The sequence below is a fragment of the Stegastes partitus genome, unplaced genomic scaffold, assembly GCF_000690725.1.
Source record: "Stegastes partitus isolate 25-593 unplaced genomic scaffold, Stegastes_partitus-1.0.2 Scaffold1033, whole genome shotgun sequence".
Lineage (NCBI taxonomy): Eukaryota > Metazoa > Chordata > Actinopteri > Pomacentridae > Stegastes > Stegastes partitus.
In genome coordinates, this window is record NW_007578764.1 from 193,622 (window position 1) to 208,893 (window position 15,272).

The following is a 15,272-nucleotide window of genomic DNA, read 5'->3' on the forward strand; positions in this document are numbered from 1 at the left end:
GCTTCATGTCTCTCCCTGTTTGTCTCAGAGACCGTCCAGCATCATGAAGAGCTTTAATGTGGACTCAGTTCTCCACGTTGTACCATGTTGAACATTCAGCCACTAAAACTAATGTTTCTGGGTTAGGACCGACCCAGTCACAGTCCGGTCAGGAATGAAGGTAAATAACTAGAATCTGACATCTAAGTCAAGAAATAATAATGTGCTTTAAAATTTTTTTGTAAAACTGAATTTGAAAATTCATGTGTAACAATAATAATTAGATTTTAACATTAAAATATCATTCTGGTTAAAGAGCTTCTACATGCTGGTGCATTAATCATGGCAGAAACATAATAATTGATGTTGCTAATTAGCAATGCTGTTAGTTTAGGGCGGCTGTGGCATAAACCTGACACTTAAATGTGTTAAACACTGTACCACTACTTACATCTGCCTACACCTACCTAAGCTGTTAAGATTTCTTTCGCTTCAGTTTGTGTAATTTCATTAATTAAAAAAGAAGTGATTTTTATATGGGCGTGGCCTGTCTCACATGTCCCGCCCCATCCACAGGCCCCGCCTCCTCTTCCAGTCCCAGCTTGCTGACGAAGAGCCTCTCTCTGGAGCCGTCCTGCTCGCCCTGCGGCCACCAGGGGGTGCTAGACGCTGACGCTGCCCAGCAGTCGAGCTCTGACCTGGGCCCCGGCTGCTCCTCGTCGGGCCCTGCCTCCCTGGAGGGAGGGACGGAGCAGGCAGAGCTGGTGAATGACACGGGGCCACCGGAGCTGCCCGCCGCTATGACAGCCCCACCGAGCAGGAGCCGGCCCCCACTGCCGGGGCCCAAACCACAGGGTGATCCTTTAATTATTGTTACTAGCAGTTTGTTCGTTCATGACACGAGAACCAAGCTAACCTGTGACTCCACCCCACAGTGCCCCCAAAGCCCCCCCACCTCCAGCAGCAGGCAACAAGGACACGTCCCCGAGCTCCAGACAAGCCCCTCCCCCCACCTCCGCCCTGCAGACCCCTCCCAGCCGACCCGCGGGGGGGATGGACTCCGCCCAGCTGCCCTGACGGCACTGCCTCTCCTACCTGTGTCCTGTCACTCATCGAGAAGTTTGAACGGTGAGTTGTGGATGGTGTGAGATGACACGATGTCACGTCAGACATTTTATCTCGGCTCATGTTTTACTGCTGGTCGTTGTTTGTTGTTTGTTGTTGTTGTGCTTACTGCTGTGTTTATTTCGTGTACTGTGTTTTCTGGTTTATTGTTTATTCATTGTTTTTTTGTGTTTTATACGTTTATTATTAATTAATTGCTGCGTGTTTGTTTATTCTGTTTTGCGTGTGTATTGTTTGTTCACTCGGTATTTATTGTGGACAGATTATTTGCATGTTTGTTGTTGTTTATTGTTTGCTTTGTGTCTAATGTGTAAATATTCTTCAGTTTCAGTGTGTTGTTTGTTTATCTGTCTTGTTTACAGGGAGCAGATTATTGTGGTTCCGGACATCACAGGGGGCGCTCTTTGTCCCCGCCTCCCTGACCCCGCCTCTTCACAACCTTCATCCCCACCATCAGCCTCCTCGCCTGTCCCTCCCCTGCCGGACGAAGAGCCGCCCTGTGAGGTCACCAGTCCTCATGATGTTACACTGGGGGGGGAGGAGGAGGTTGAGGGGGTGGAGGACGATCTGCATGGCGAAGACAACAATGATGATGATGATGACGATGATGATGATGAAGAGCTGGAGGCTGCGTGTCGTGCTGACGTCCATCAGAAGCGTCTTTCCATGGAGTCGGGTTACAGTGCCTCAGAGAAGCACCTGGAGGACGACATGGTTGCCGTGGAAATTAGGGAGCAGCCACAGGAGCCACCGCCCCCACCGCCACTCGACCAATCAGAGCTGCCATCTGAGCGTCTGTCCCTCCCTTCCTCGCAGACGGACGGAAAGCTGGCCAATCGAGACAGCGGCATCGACAGCATCAGTTCGCCGTCGCACAGCGAGGAGCTCTGCTTTGCTGGTGTGGATGATGGGGGCGTGGTCTACCCCTGTAGCCCCGCCCTCCTTCCCCGCCTCTCCAGCTCATCCTCATATGCTGGTGAGGGAGGGGAGGGGGAGGAGGGGGAGGCGAGGGGTGGGGCCAGGAGGAGGAGGGAGTTCTCTGAGGAGGGGGACAGCGACCTGGAGGAGGAGGAGGCGGAGCTAACGCTAGTGCTGCCCGCGACTAAGACGGACCGACAGGACTCTGTGGAGGTGAGATTCAAACTAACTTTATGGAAACAACAGACACAGCATTTTCATGGTAACTAGCCAACAAGCTAACAAGGGTGCATGAACAATGACCATGGGACTGAGCGTGCTCAGTGGGCTAAGAGGAATTAGAAGCAGATCTTTTTGACAGTAATTGAAATAGAATCTGTGGTAAAAGCAAGCTGGAGAGGACGTGCTGCACTGTAGCCACACAAACTGAAATCTTCCAAACAACAGCGCCTCTTTGAGCAGAGAAAAGTTCCTGTTTCAGCCTGAAGACAAATGTTCTGCTGCAGTCTCCACACAATGCTGTTCACATGAAGTCTGAGGCAATGTCGACTCACCTGGTGGAGGTGGTGCCATTATTAACCATAGTAAAAACAATACCACTAGCTAGCCTTAGCTGCCATGCTAGCCTTAGAGAAACAGTGTAACGAGCTATTTTAGCCCACATTGGCCATGCATTTCTTGTACTTCTACTAGGGGCATGTTGCTGTTTTCCAAATCAGCTTCACTACAGGAAACAAAACCTGAGCAGCAACCTACACGCTGAAATGTGTATGTTTTGCTGAGGGTTTGGCTCCAACAGTATTGCAGCTCCTCCAGTTTTTAATTCAGTGAACTTTATGTTTAATCGCAGTTCTCGACTCCCTGCTGCAAATGTTCCACCAGAACAATTTTCTTGTCGCTATTTTAGTGGAACCTCAAAATCTGAGCCCAAGACAGCTTTGATTGGTTTAAAGAAATATAGTGTTTTCCCCTGTAGCAGAATGATAGCGAGGTGCTGCACCACATTCTGTGCTGCTGTGTAGAATAGTGTTACTCCAGAGAGGAACCATGAACTTTGCTTCTCCTCAGCAGCAAACGTTGATTAACAGAAGGAGCATGTTGCTGCCTTCAAATAAAACTCATGATTACAACTCGTGAGGTCCAGGACCCCAAACACTCAGCCTGCAACAGGGTCCAGAGGCCCCTGTGGCTAACCAGCTAACCAAGCTAACGTACATAATGTAAAAAATGCAAATGCAGAATGAAGTAATGAGCTTGATAACGACAAAAGCCTCCTGGTCCAACCACCACAACAGGTCCAGGTCAGTAGCTGGACTCTCCTTCTCTGTGGTTCTGGTGGTGGAACCAGTTACCAAACTGTTCAACCTGCTGACTCCCTCTCAGTCTGTAAGAACAGACTGCAGACACCTCTGCACCTGACAGCCTGGAAACAAACAAACAAACAAACAAATAAATAAATAAATAAAACCCTGTCCCCTCCCTACAGCCTGCTACTGGCATCAGCACCCTGTCACACTGAACCGGTTCTATGGCTCTGATCCAGGTTGTCTTCTCCTGACCAGATCTTGCTGGTGTTGGATCTGCCCTCAGATGGACGTTGCTCTGGATAGAAGTGTCTGCTGATGAAACTGTAGACTTGTAGGATTGACAGAATTATCAATCACAAGTCAATAAATTCTTAAATGATTATAAAAGCTTCTTATGGATTAGGGTTGACTAACACTGCAGCATATTAATCCAGTGAAAAATGAGCTTCATGTGATGTCCAACATTTGGGAAAATGTCAACAGACTGTCACAGCTCTGAGCTTTCAGAAAACACTGTGAGAAGAAGAAGGAAACCACAGGAGGGAGCATTGATTTGTCCAAGACCACACAGTGAACTTAAAGGCAGCGATACAGCAGACGGTGATCAGTTACAGGAGCAATGGAAGATAACGCCCAAAGAAACCGACTGTTTTAGCTACAACATCGACTTCTTCCTGAATACGCTCCAACACTCTGCTGATGTTTTCTGGCAGGAGCCGCAGGGGCTGATGGGAAACGGTGTTTGTTCAAGGATAGGACGTTTTTTAAAATGTATTTTTTGCCTTTATTATTTTTTGTAGAGCAGTAGAGAGAGACAGGAAAGGGGGGATAAGAATGGGGAGAGACCTGCCGGGTCGCCTCAGGACGTGAGGAACTGGAATGTTTTCATGTTTGAAGTGTTGACCTGCTGTCTGTCTCTATGTCCAGCTGTCTGTCCAGCAGAGAGTCTTCAACATCGCCAATGAGCTGCTGCAAACCGAGACGGCCTATGTCTCCAAACTGCACCTGCTGGACCAGGTGAGTCGACAACTCTGTCAGCTAATGGAAAGAAAAGAGGCAGAGGCCTAATATTGAGGTCACGCCCTCGGCCTTCTGTCTGGAGATGACACAATATGACCACAAAGACACATTAACAACCACAAAAAGACTCAAAGTCCTTGTCGTCCTGCAGGTCTTCTGTTGCAGACTCCTGGAGGAGGCTCGGTCTCGCTCTTCGTTTCCCTGCGATGTGGTTCAGGGCATCTTCTCCAACATCTGCTCCATTTACTGCTTCCACCAGCAGTTCCTGCTGCCAGCGCTGCAGAAGCGCATGGAAGAGTGGTGAGCATCGCTTTCTTTTTCTGCTCATCCTCTGGACCTGCTGTCCCCTCACTCCTCTGTCTGTCCTGCAGGGACTCGAACCCTCGGATTGGCGACATCCTGCAGAAGTTGGCCCCCTTCCTGAAGATGTACGGAGAGTATGTGAAGAACTTCGACCGAGCCATGGAGCTGGTCAACACCTGGATGGAGAGGTCGGCCCAGTTCAAGGCCATCATTCAGGAGATCCAGGTAGGTTCCATTGCTAAAGTGTTCCTGCACCCTGAGCCAATTCAATTCAGTTCAGTTCAGTTTTATTCATATAGTGCCAGTTCACCACGTCATCGCTTAGCACTTCCAGAGCGAGGTGAAGACCTTACGAATTTTGAACAGAGAACCCAAAAATACAACGTTCCCATTGAATTCCCTTTGAGCAAGCAGTCGACAACAGTGGGAAGGAACCAAAAAAACCCAAAAACCTTTAACTGGAAGACAAACAAAACTCCTTTAGAACCAGGACCAGACTCAGGGAAGTCAGCCATCTGTCATGACTGGGTGGGGTGAGAGTGGGGATGAGGAAGGTGCAAATGGAGAAAAGACAAACAATACATAAGAGAGCACAGGGCCTAAAGAGCAGAACCAGGCCAAGATCCAGATCCTCCAAGTCTAAGAAGGTCTGATTCATGGAGAGCTGTTTGGACCTGCTGTTGTGGCTCAACAGTGTCAGTTACCTTCCTGAACCACAAAATAATATCCCCAACCTACTGGATCAATGAATAAATGCAGCACGGATCAGAACCAGAGACCAGAGGAGCCAGTTGGTGGAGATGCATTCGTCTGATGATGGAACATCTTTCTGCATCAGATGAGCAGAGCAGAGAGAAAAAGTCTGGAAACATGGAGATAGCTCAACATCTGCAGGATTCAAGGATTCAAGGCCTTTATTGGTCACAATTATACATACAGTATATTACAAAAATGAGTATTTCTGCAAATATTTTATTATATCGTTTCCCGGGACAACACTGAAGAAATGACACTTTGCTACCATGTTGTAGTCAGTAGTAGTAAAGCAGTCGGTGTACAGCTGGTGTAACAGAGTAGATCTACCGTCTACTCACAATAACTCAGTACAGCCATTCATGTCTAAACCGCTGGCGACAAAAAGGAGTACATCTCTAAGTGAAAGTGCCCAATTTGGGCCCAAAGTGTCAGCGTGTTGTGTGGCCACCATTATTCTCCAGCACTGCCTAAACCCTCTTGGTCATGGAGTTCACCAGAGCTCCACAGGTCACCACTGGAATCCTCCTCCATGACGACATCACGGAGCTGGTGGATGTTGGAGACCTCCTCCACCTTCCGTCTGAGGATGCCCCACAGATGCTCCGTAGGGTTTAGGTCTGCAGACATGCTTGGCCAGTCCATCACGTTCACCCTCAACTTCTTCAGCAAAGCAGTGGTTGTCTTGGAGGTGTGTTTGGGGTCATTGTCACGTTGGAATACTGCCCTGTGGCCCAGTTTCTGAAGGGAGGGGATCATGCTGTGCTTCAGGATGTCCCAAGCCAGCAGCACTCATGCAGCCCCAGACCATGACACCCCCACCACCATGTTGGACTGGAGGCAACACACACCTGTCTTTGTACTGCTCACCTGGTTTCCACCACACGCTCGACACCATCTGAACCAGATAAGTTTGTCTTGGTCTCATCAGACCACAAGACATGGTTCCTGTAATCCACGTCCTCACGCTGCTTGTCTTCACCAAACTGTTGGTGGGCGTTCTTGTGCATCACCGTTAGAAGAGGCCTCCTTCTGGGATGGCAGCCATGCTGACCAGTTTTGATGCGTCGTCTGGTCTGAGCAGTGACGGGCCGACCCCCATCAGCCCGCTGGCAGCACTCTTATGTCCACTTTCCAAAGACAACCTGTGAATGTGACGCTGAGCACGTGCACTCAGCTCCATGGTGGACCATGGGAGGCCTGTTCTGAGTGGAGCCTGTCCTGTTAAACCGCTTTATGGTCTTGGTCACCGTGCTGCTGCTCAGTTTCAGGGTGTTAACGGTCTTCCTATAGCCTAGACCATCTCTATGCAGAGCAGCAAGTCTGTTTCCAGATCCTCAGAGAGTTGTTTGCCATGATGCTCCATGTTGAACTTCGAGTGACCAGTAGGAGAGAGTGTGAGAACGATGACACCAAATCTAGCACACCTGCTCCCCAGTCACACCTGAGACCTTATAACACTAACCAGTCACATGACACCGGGGAGGGAAATGGCTGACTGGGCCCAATCAGGACATTCTCACTGAGGGGTGTGCTCACTTCTGCTGCCAGCGGTTTGGACATTAGTGGCTGTACGGAGTTATTCTGAGGAGACAGTAAAGGCTGCTGATTGGTCAGACCAACGCGGCACTTCTCTCTCCACCAGGGCTGCTCGCTTCAGAAAAATGATGAGGACAAGGAGACAACATGAGTTCCAGGGTTTAACATCTGTGGGAACATGTCTGACATGTTGGCTCTGCAGCTTTTCTGATTCCTGTCGCTCTGAGTCCTGCTGACCGAAGACGTCTCTGAGTTCTCTCTCCTTCTTCTTCATGTTCTGGTTCCACAGAGCTGCAGGACTTTATGTTGCTGAGAAAAATAAGATGGGAGACAGAAAAACACAGAGAAACTGTTCACAGTTCAGAGGGTTCCACATGGCATTTGGCGACGTGTGTTTGCATTGTGTTGTTGTCGCTGACATTGTGTTTGTGTTGCAGAGGGAGGAGCGCTGTGGAAACCTCACGCTGCAGCACCACATGCTGGAGCCGGTCCAGAGGATTCCTCGCTATGAGTTACTGCTCAAAGATTATCTGCACCGGCTGCCGGAGGACGCTCCGGACCACCGGGACGCCCAGAGTACGACAGCAGACACACAACAACACACTTCTGTGTTGACAGAACATGAAGGATCCACTTCAAATGAAGAACACATTTTAAATGATTTGTGTCTCTCTGCAGAGTCTCTGGAGCTGATCGCTACAGCAGCCGAACACTCCAACGCTGCCATCAGGAAGATGGTGAGATGCCTTCACAGACACACTAATGCTGACCTGAGACCAGATCATGCTGCTGGAATCAGCTGTCAGAGTTGATGTTCTTATCCTGAACTGTCAGGAAAACAGCAGAAGAATCTTCTTTTCACTCGTACCCCTTTTCCACCAAACCGGTTCCAGGTCTGGTTCAGAGCCAAAGCCTGACTCAGCACCAGTTCTTTGTGTTTCCACCGCCTAAGCACCGGCTCTGGGTTCTCAGAACCGGTGCTTTTCAGGCACCAACTCTCTGCTGGGCCAGAGCTAAGCACCGAGTCCGTCAGGGGCTGGGAGCGGGGCTATTGGGACCACTGGGACCGATGGATGGGACACACGGAGGTTCTGCACAGACTGTTGAAGTCCGGTCCAACTGTGTCCCAGCAGCAGCACCACAGTGGTGGAGAACAGGACTGTTAGAACGTCGGTATTTAGCTTAGAAATGAGGTGTTCTGGTGACAAACGGACCTCAGCTACACACTGTTTGTTCTGCTCATAGAGAAGACCTCATGAGAACACATCACTGGGCTTCATGCTGGACAGATGTGACACCAGAACCTCCTGGTTCACTCTGTTAAAGTCATCTCTGGTCTCACACCGGTCTGAGCACCGCGGCCACCAGCAGCAGCTAGCGCAGCCTGCTATGTGGGGCGTTCAGGGAACATCGTAAACTGTAGCGTCTATGGATAAGAACATGTTCAGCAGGTCAGATGTTTCTCCTGTGACCAGGTGGGAAGTGAGACCAGATGAGAAAGTGGGTCACACTGGTACCAAAGTCCGTCTGGACTCCTGTGTGGACTTCTGTGTGGCGCCAGCGTTGTTCAGTAAACGGCTCCGTGTGCAGTGACGTACGGTTCTGACTGGGCTCCTGGCTGATGGAGAAGCAACCAGGTTCTGAGGAGGTGCCAGATGTGACCCAACTGAGCCCTGGAACCAGCACCTGGTTCTTCTGGGTGGACAAGGATTAAGAGACGCCTTAAGAAACTTCAGCGACAATTCAAAGAGCCGTCGGATGGATATTGCACTTGGACATATTTCCATTAGTTGTTCTGCACTGTTCCGGCTGTTTCTAGTCCTCTAGTCCACAGTCTTCAGGTCCAGCAGGTTATAGTCCAGATGTCCAACCACGAGGATCTGAGGTGTTCAAAGACCACAAGTCTATGTAGATTGTCAGTTGTCAGGTTCTGATAGTCCTCAGAGCTCCAGTGAAAACTAACTGGATGTCTCTGTTTGGTTCAGGTACAAGATTCAGGTGTGTGTTCTCACCTCCAAATCACATGACCCATGGTCTGTAAACAGTCACACACCACATTCTGGATGGAGAAGACAGAAGGTTTGAAAGAGGAGTGATGAAGAACATCGATGTTCAGCTGGAACAGAGGAGGAGATCTACATCTGCCAGGCTCTTAGAATACAGTCCTGAGATTCCTACTCAGAATGTTCCACAACCATGAGGTGACAGAGTGGTCCAGTTCTTCTACTGAAGCTCTGAGGATTCCTTCTCTTTGAGGTTCTGGGTCGACCCATTCTCCTCTAAGACCTCCAGCAGGACCTGCTCAGATGTTGAACCAGGTCCGAGCACCTTTCAACGTCTTGTTTTCTTGTCGCTCCTAAAAGCTGCTGACCGGATCAGAACTTCAGCCTCAGATCCTCTAAACCACAACGGTTCTGTTGATCTCACATTCATGTTTATTTCTGATGATTCCACTTTGTGAAGAGCTGAAAGCTGCACCTGTTGGTTGGTGTGCAGGTAGAGCTCCAGGTGAGTGACTGCTGCTGTTTGTCCTCAGGAGCGAATGAGGAAGCTGCTGAAGGTGTACGAGCTGCTGGGAGGAGAAGAAGACATCGTGAACCCGACCAACGAGCTCATCAAGGAGGGTCACATCCTCAAGCTGTCCAATAAGAACGGAACCACACAGGACCGATACCTCATCCTGGTACCGTCCGTCCTCTTCAGGTGTGTTGTCCTGCCGTTGTCATGGCAACAGCAGCGGCTGACGTCTGTCTCTGTCTGCAGTTCAACGACCGGCTGCTGTACTGCGTCCCGAAGCTGCGCCTGATTGGTCAGAAGTACGGCGTCCGCGCTCGCATCGACGTCGACGGGATGGAGGTGAGACTTCCAGTTACCCCGACACACAGGAACCCGACAGAGCCAGCAGAACTCAACAGAACCAACAGACCCAAACTGGAATCTGAATCTTTGGACCTCCATTTATGGAGCCTGAAAGAACCGGTTTTGATGGTTCTTTGAGGCTCTTTTGGAGTTTCTTTAAAGGATGATTTGAATAAATAGTTCTTTGAAGAACTGGGTCCTACAAGGTTCTTTGTGGAACTGAAAGTGTTTCTCTGATGCAGAACTATGTGGCTGCAGTTTGCTCCTTTCTTTTCACACTGAATTGGAATTTACATTTAAATTTCCCACAGACAACAGCACAGTGTCAGCGTCTGTGGTCAAAGGTGGCTCAGGTTCTCGCTGCAGGTTCTGTTCTGCTGTGAAGTTGTAACTTCAGTCGTCAGGTTTGGGCTCCTTGTGTTCTGATGGTGTTCCTGTGCTGCAGCGTGTTTGTTTTCTGTTTAATGAAGTGTGAATCACTGATGCATGTGGCTGCTGTGTGGAGATGCTGTAGGTTTTCTGCAGGTTCTCTGCAGGTTCTCTGCAGGTTCTCTGCAGGTTCTCTGGGGGACGCATGTGTCACAGTGTTTGTGTGTCCTCAGCTGAAGGAGACCAGCAGTGTGGCCGTCCCTCGGACATTCCTGGTTTCTGGAAAACAAAGATCTCTGGAGCTGCAGGCCAGGTAGGAACCACAGGCACACAGCAGGACTCACTCTGATCGAAGCTGAAGACACGACTTGAGCACAGCAACAAGCCGTGGAGCTGCCACTGTGTGTCCTGTATATACCACATGTACAGGACATTCGTATGTATTTAAAATGTTTGATCATCTCGACACAGAACAACCATAAAACAGCACGAGTTGTGAACATGAACACATGATCTGGGTTCCTCAAAGCAGCAGGAATCCGTCCACGTGCTGATGGACAGACTGACAGCGACTCCATAAAACAGAGTAGTTTATGTTTGTTTAAACTGATTCACTGAAATCCTTCCTTCAAGCTGAGATTAAACTGTTCACCTGCTGAACATCAGAGCATCGACTATGATTTACTGATGCTCCCTGAAGGATTCAAGGATTCAAGGATTCAAGGCCATTATTGGTCACAGACACAGTAATACATGGAATAACGCAGTGAAATGTTTGCATCCCTGTTCCACACCGAAACTATATTAGGAAATGAATTAAAGTAAGAATAAACACACAATAAATAAATAAATATATACACGAGTATATATATATATATATATATGCAGAGTGCAACGTGACTGGTTGGACTGTTATTGAGTCTACTGTCCAGGTCCAGCAGGCGGACAGCCTGAGGGAAGAAGCTCCTCCTCATCCTCTCTGTTTGCCTTCAGGCAGCGGTAGCGCCGCCCTGGTGGCAGCAGAGAGAACAGTCTGTGGCTGGGGTGGGTGGCTCACTGAGATCTTCCTGGCCTTTAACATGCATAGTTTGGTGTAAATGTCCTGCAGGTTGGGGAGGGTGGTTCTGATGGAGCGGACCACCCTCCTCAGGGCCCAGAAGTCCTGCTGGGTGCTGCTGCCCGTCCAGGTGCTGATGCTCCCAGCCACAACACTCTCATGGTGCAGGTGTAGAAGCTCCTGGGCACCTTGAGAGGGAGCTTAAAGTCCCTCAGGCATCGGAGGAGGTAGAGACGCTGTGGAGCTTCTTCACCAGGGTGTTGATGTGACAGGACCACGTCAGGTCCTGGTGATGTCGACACCCAGGTACCTGAAGCTCTCCACTCGCTCCACCTCTGTCTCATCCTGAGTGGGTGGTGTGCCCTCTGCTGCTTCTTGCTATAGTCCACCATCAGCTCCTTGGTCTTGCTGACGTTCAGGAGGAGGACCGTAGCCTGCACGTGGATCGCCTTGATCCGGTTGAGCTACCGGGCCCCCTCACTTTGGTTTTTGCGGTCATCAGCTGAACAGACTGTTTGACTGTCAGAGGCCTTAGAGGAGAACCACAACATCACAGTGATCACAATGTGACTGTGTGGAGTTTGACCTTCACAGTGTGGCAGTCTGGAGCCATAACAAGTGATAAAGAAGTCATGGACCACTGATTGCTGAAGTCCAGAGCTTCCTGCATCATAACTTATGGTTTCAGACTCAGTTTCATGTTAATCTGTGGCTCTCTGATAACTTAGCTGTAGCCACTGGAGTCACATTAGCCGCTGTGAAAGCAGCTAATGTCCTGATTTGGGTGATGTTTCTGCTTCTTATTCAGTTTCTGCAGGTTGATGAGTCTGTTAGTCAGAAGAGAGTTAATCTGACTACAGACAGCGTTAGCCGCAGGCTTAAAGGCACAGCTAACCGCTCAGTGTTAGCATTGGCCTAGCACTGTCAGCAGTATCAGTTGCAGCTGCACTGACACCAACAGGTAAACTGTTCAGGTGTTCAGGGGATGCTGAGCAGCTGTGGTCTGCAGCCCGTCAGGTGCTCGTCTGTCCCGTCTGTAAACAGCAGCTCTCAGTGATTGGCTGTTACTGCTGACATGCAACCAATCAGAGAGAGCTGTGGGCGGGACATCACAGAGACCACAGAGTGACAGAGAGGAGGCGGGTCAGAACCAAGGAGGACATCATTTCATCCAGAAGTTATTAATATAAATAACAACACCGATGGTCAAAGAAAAGCCGAATAGCAGTTATGCTGACAGTCAGTCACCCTGTGCTCACTGTATATACGCTACACACAGTATGTGTGTATATATATACTGTGTATACTGTATACATATATATATATATATATATATATACAGTATGTTCAGGATAGCGGTATATACTGAACATACTGTATATACACACAGTATATACTGTGTGTATACTGTGTGTACTGTATACACTGTATTTACTGTATAGTAATACCCGTTGACTGTGCAGGCCCATCAACCTGCCTCATGTCATCACGTCTCAGTATCTTTGGAGTTATTCTTCTGTTTATTTCTGTGTCATCACGATCTGCACCATTTGAAGCCAAGCTTTGGTGCTCTTTACAGAGATCTAGTGAGACAATCGTTTTTCTTTCTTTGTGTTCTTTTTCTGTCAGTACTTTAAAAACAACAGAAAAACTGGAGTTAGATTTCTTCTTTGTTCACACAAACTGGGCCAGTAAAGCTGATTCTGAGTCAGTCCACTCATTCTGGTTGTTTTGTGTCTTCAGGACAGAGGAGGAGAAGAAAGACTGGATCCAGGTAAGCACCGCCTGGTTCTTTACTCTGATGGTCCAGAACAGCTGGTTAACATAATCAGGTCTGGATCAGTCGGTTCTGGTGGACATTCAGAGATTCATGATGTTTCACTTCGAGTTTCTGGAGATTCAGCCTGAAGTTTCCACTTCAGAGAAACGTCAACAGAAGCTTTGTCAGATTAGTTGTTTAAAATCTGAACAAGAACCTTTAATGCGAGAACAGCTGCTGTTGAACATTTATTTCCTTTAACAGATCATTTTTTACTGCAGTCTTCTTTTAAAATGTTTTATTCCCTCTCACTGAGTTGTCTTTTCATCGAAACAACCCGGCTGGGAGAGTAACTACATCCATGAAACGACGTGATTAAAGGATGTAATCAGACTGATGAACCGGTTTGTTAGCAGGTTGGTTTGAGACCAGAGTTCGTCGCCTCATTGTTCCTATAATGTGATGTAGCAGTGCAGTCCTGAGGTCTTTCCCCAGAACAATTTCAAAATCCATCCATCATCTCTACACCTTAATCCTCACTAGGGGGGCGGAGCCTATCCCAGCTGACTCAGGGTGAAGGCAGGTTCACCTGGACAGGTAACCAGTCTATCACAGGGCTACACTTAGAGACAGACAACCAAGCACACTCACATTCACACATACGGACAATTTACAATCACCAATTAACCTCAGCATGTTTCTGGACTGTGGGAGGAAGCCGGAGAACCCGGAGAGAACCCACGCTGCACGGGGAGAACATGGAGACTCCACGCAGAAAGATCCCGGTGTCCTCACCGGGACGCCAACCGGCGAGACACCTGCAGCCCCTATTTCAAAATATAGTTTAAAAAATGCTCCAGAACAAAATACAACCACCAGGGCTGCAAACTGTCACAGCTACAAAACAACAAACAAAACACAGCCTGAGTTTCCTGTGATAAAGATAAAGATAAAAGATAAACTTTATTGTCTGTCACAAGTGACAGAAATTTTTCTTTGACAGGCATAAAAACAAACACATTTAAAACAACATACAAGTACAGCCATAGTTAAAAGGACGTTAGGGGCAGTTAAAAACAGCAAAGTGTTCATGAAGACAGAGTCAGTAACAGTCACATTAATAATGAATAGTGCCGTTGGTTCAGCTGTTCGGGAGTTCTTCCTCTGAGTTCATGAAACACCTGCAGCATCAGACAGCAGCTGGTCCAATCAGAGAGAAGGTCACACATTCATGCACAGCAGCAGGAGCTTCACACTGGATGATTTACCTCGTTGTGCTCTTCGTAGCTGTGACACACTGAAAACTTTTGTTTCAGGCCATCCAGACGACGATTCAGAGACACGAGCAGACAATGGAGAGCTTCAGACACCTGAACTGTTCGCTGCGAGACGACGACTCCACGCCACCACATTCCCCGGTAACCACACCCTGCGCAACACGCTAACCTGAACCTCAGAGGGCTGTCTGTCAACCAGTCTGTCTATAAACCTGTCCGTCTGTCTGCCTTCAGAGCTGTGTGGAGCTCGGGAAGCGAGCGCCGACACCTATCAGGGAGAAGGAAGTCACTCTGTGCATGAAGTGTCAGGAGCCGTTTAACTCCATCACCAAGCGCCGCCATCACTGCAAAGCCTGCGGACATGTACGTCCGCCTTTGGTGTTCAGATGATCCATGTCGAGGCTCTGAGCGCCGCTGACCGTCCGTCTGTCTGTCCCTGCTCTCTCCAGGTGGTTTGTGGGAAGTGCTCCGAATTTCGTGCTCGTCTGTCGTATGACAACAACCGAACCAACCGGGTATGTGTTGACTGCTACGCCACGCTGGTTGGCGTGCTGCCGTCGCCCGCCGGGCTGAGCAGCAGCACCCAGAGGAGGCGGTCCATCCTGGAGGTCAGTGTGACATCACTGTGACATCACCTCATGTTCCTGATGACAGAGGTCTGACTCTGTCCATCTTTTTCTTGTTGCCATAGAAACAGGCCTCACTGGCTGCAGAGAACAGCGTGATCTGCAGTTTCCTTCACCACATGGAGAAAGGAGGGGGGCGGGGCTGGCAGAAGGCGTGGTTTGTCATCCCCGAAAACGAGCCGCTTGTGCTGTACATCTATGGAGCTCCACAGGTAAAAACTTCTACTAACCGACCAATCAGAACACGTCCACAAACTGACCAATCAGAACACAGCTATAAGCCGACCAATCAGAGCACGTCCACAAACTGACCAATTACAACACAGCTATAAGCCGACCAATCAGAGCACGTCCACAAACTGACCAATTACAACACAGCTA

At 48.9% G+C, this 15,272-nt stretch overlaps 1 protein-coding gene across 1 annotated transcript in view; it reads left to right on the top strand.

The window, feature by feature from the left end:
• The window catches only part of fgd1 (FYVE, RhoGEF and PH domain containing 1), a 35,917-nt gene that overhangs the window by 12,838 nt on the left and 7,807 nt on the right, over window positions 1-15,272 (top strand). The window contains exons 3-18 of the mRNA XM_008295245.1: window positions 556-834; window positions 915-1,107; window positions 1,467-2,235; window positions 4,257-4,346; window positions 4,501-4,649; window positions 4,721-4,877; window positions 7,382-7,520; window positions 7,623-7,681; window positions 9,481-9,627; window positions 9,708-9,800; window positions 10,406-10,485; window positions 12,973-13,003; window positions 14,305-14,406; window positions 14,500-14,628; window positions 14,715-14,873; window positions 14,957-15,103. Of these exons, the coding sequence (XP_008293467.1) occupies window positions 556-834; window positions 915-1,107; window positions 1,467-2,235; window positions 4,257-4,346; window positions 4,501-4,649; window positions 4,721-4,877; window positions 7,382-7,520; window positions 7,623-7,681; window positions 9,481-9,627; window positions 9,708-9,800; window positions 10,406-10,485; window positions 12,973-13,003; window positions 14,305-14,406; window positions 14,500-14,628; window positions 14,715-14,873; window positions 14,957-15,103 (2,723 nt within the window). The remainder of the gene's footprint in view (window positions 1-555; window positions 835-914; window positions 1,108-1,466; window positions 2,236-4,256; window positions 4,347-4,500; window positions 4,650-4,720; window positions 4,878-7,381; window positions 7,521-7,622; window positions 7,682-9,480; window positions 9,628-9,707; window positions 9,801-10,405; window positions 10,486-12,972; window positions 13,004-14,304; window positions 14,407-14,499; window positions 14,629-14,714; window positions 14,874-14,956; window positions 15,104-15,272) is intronic.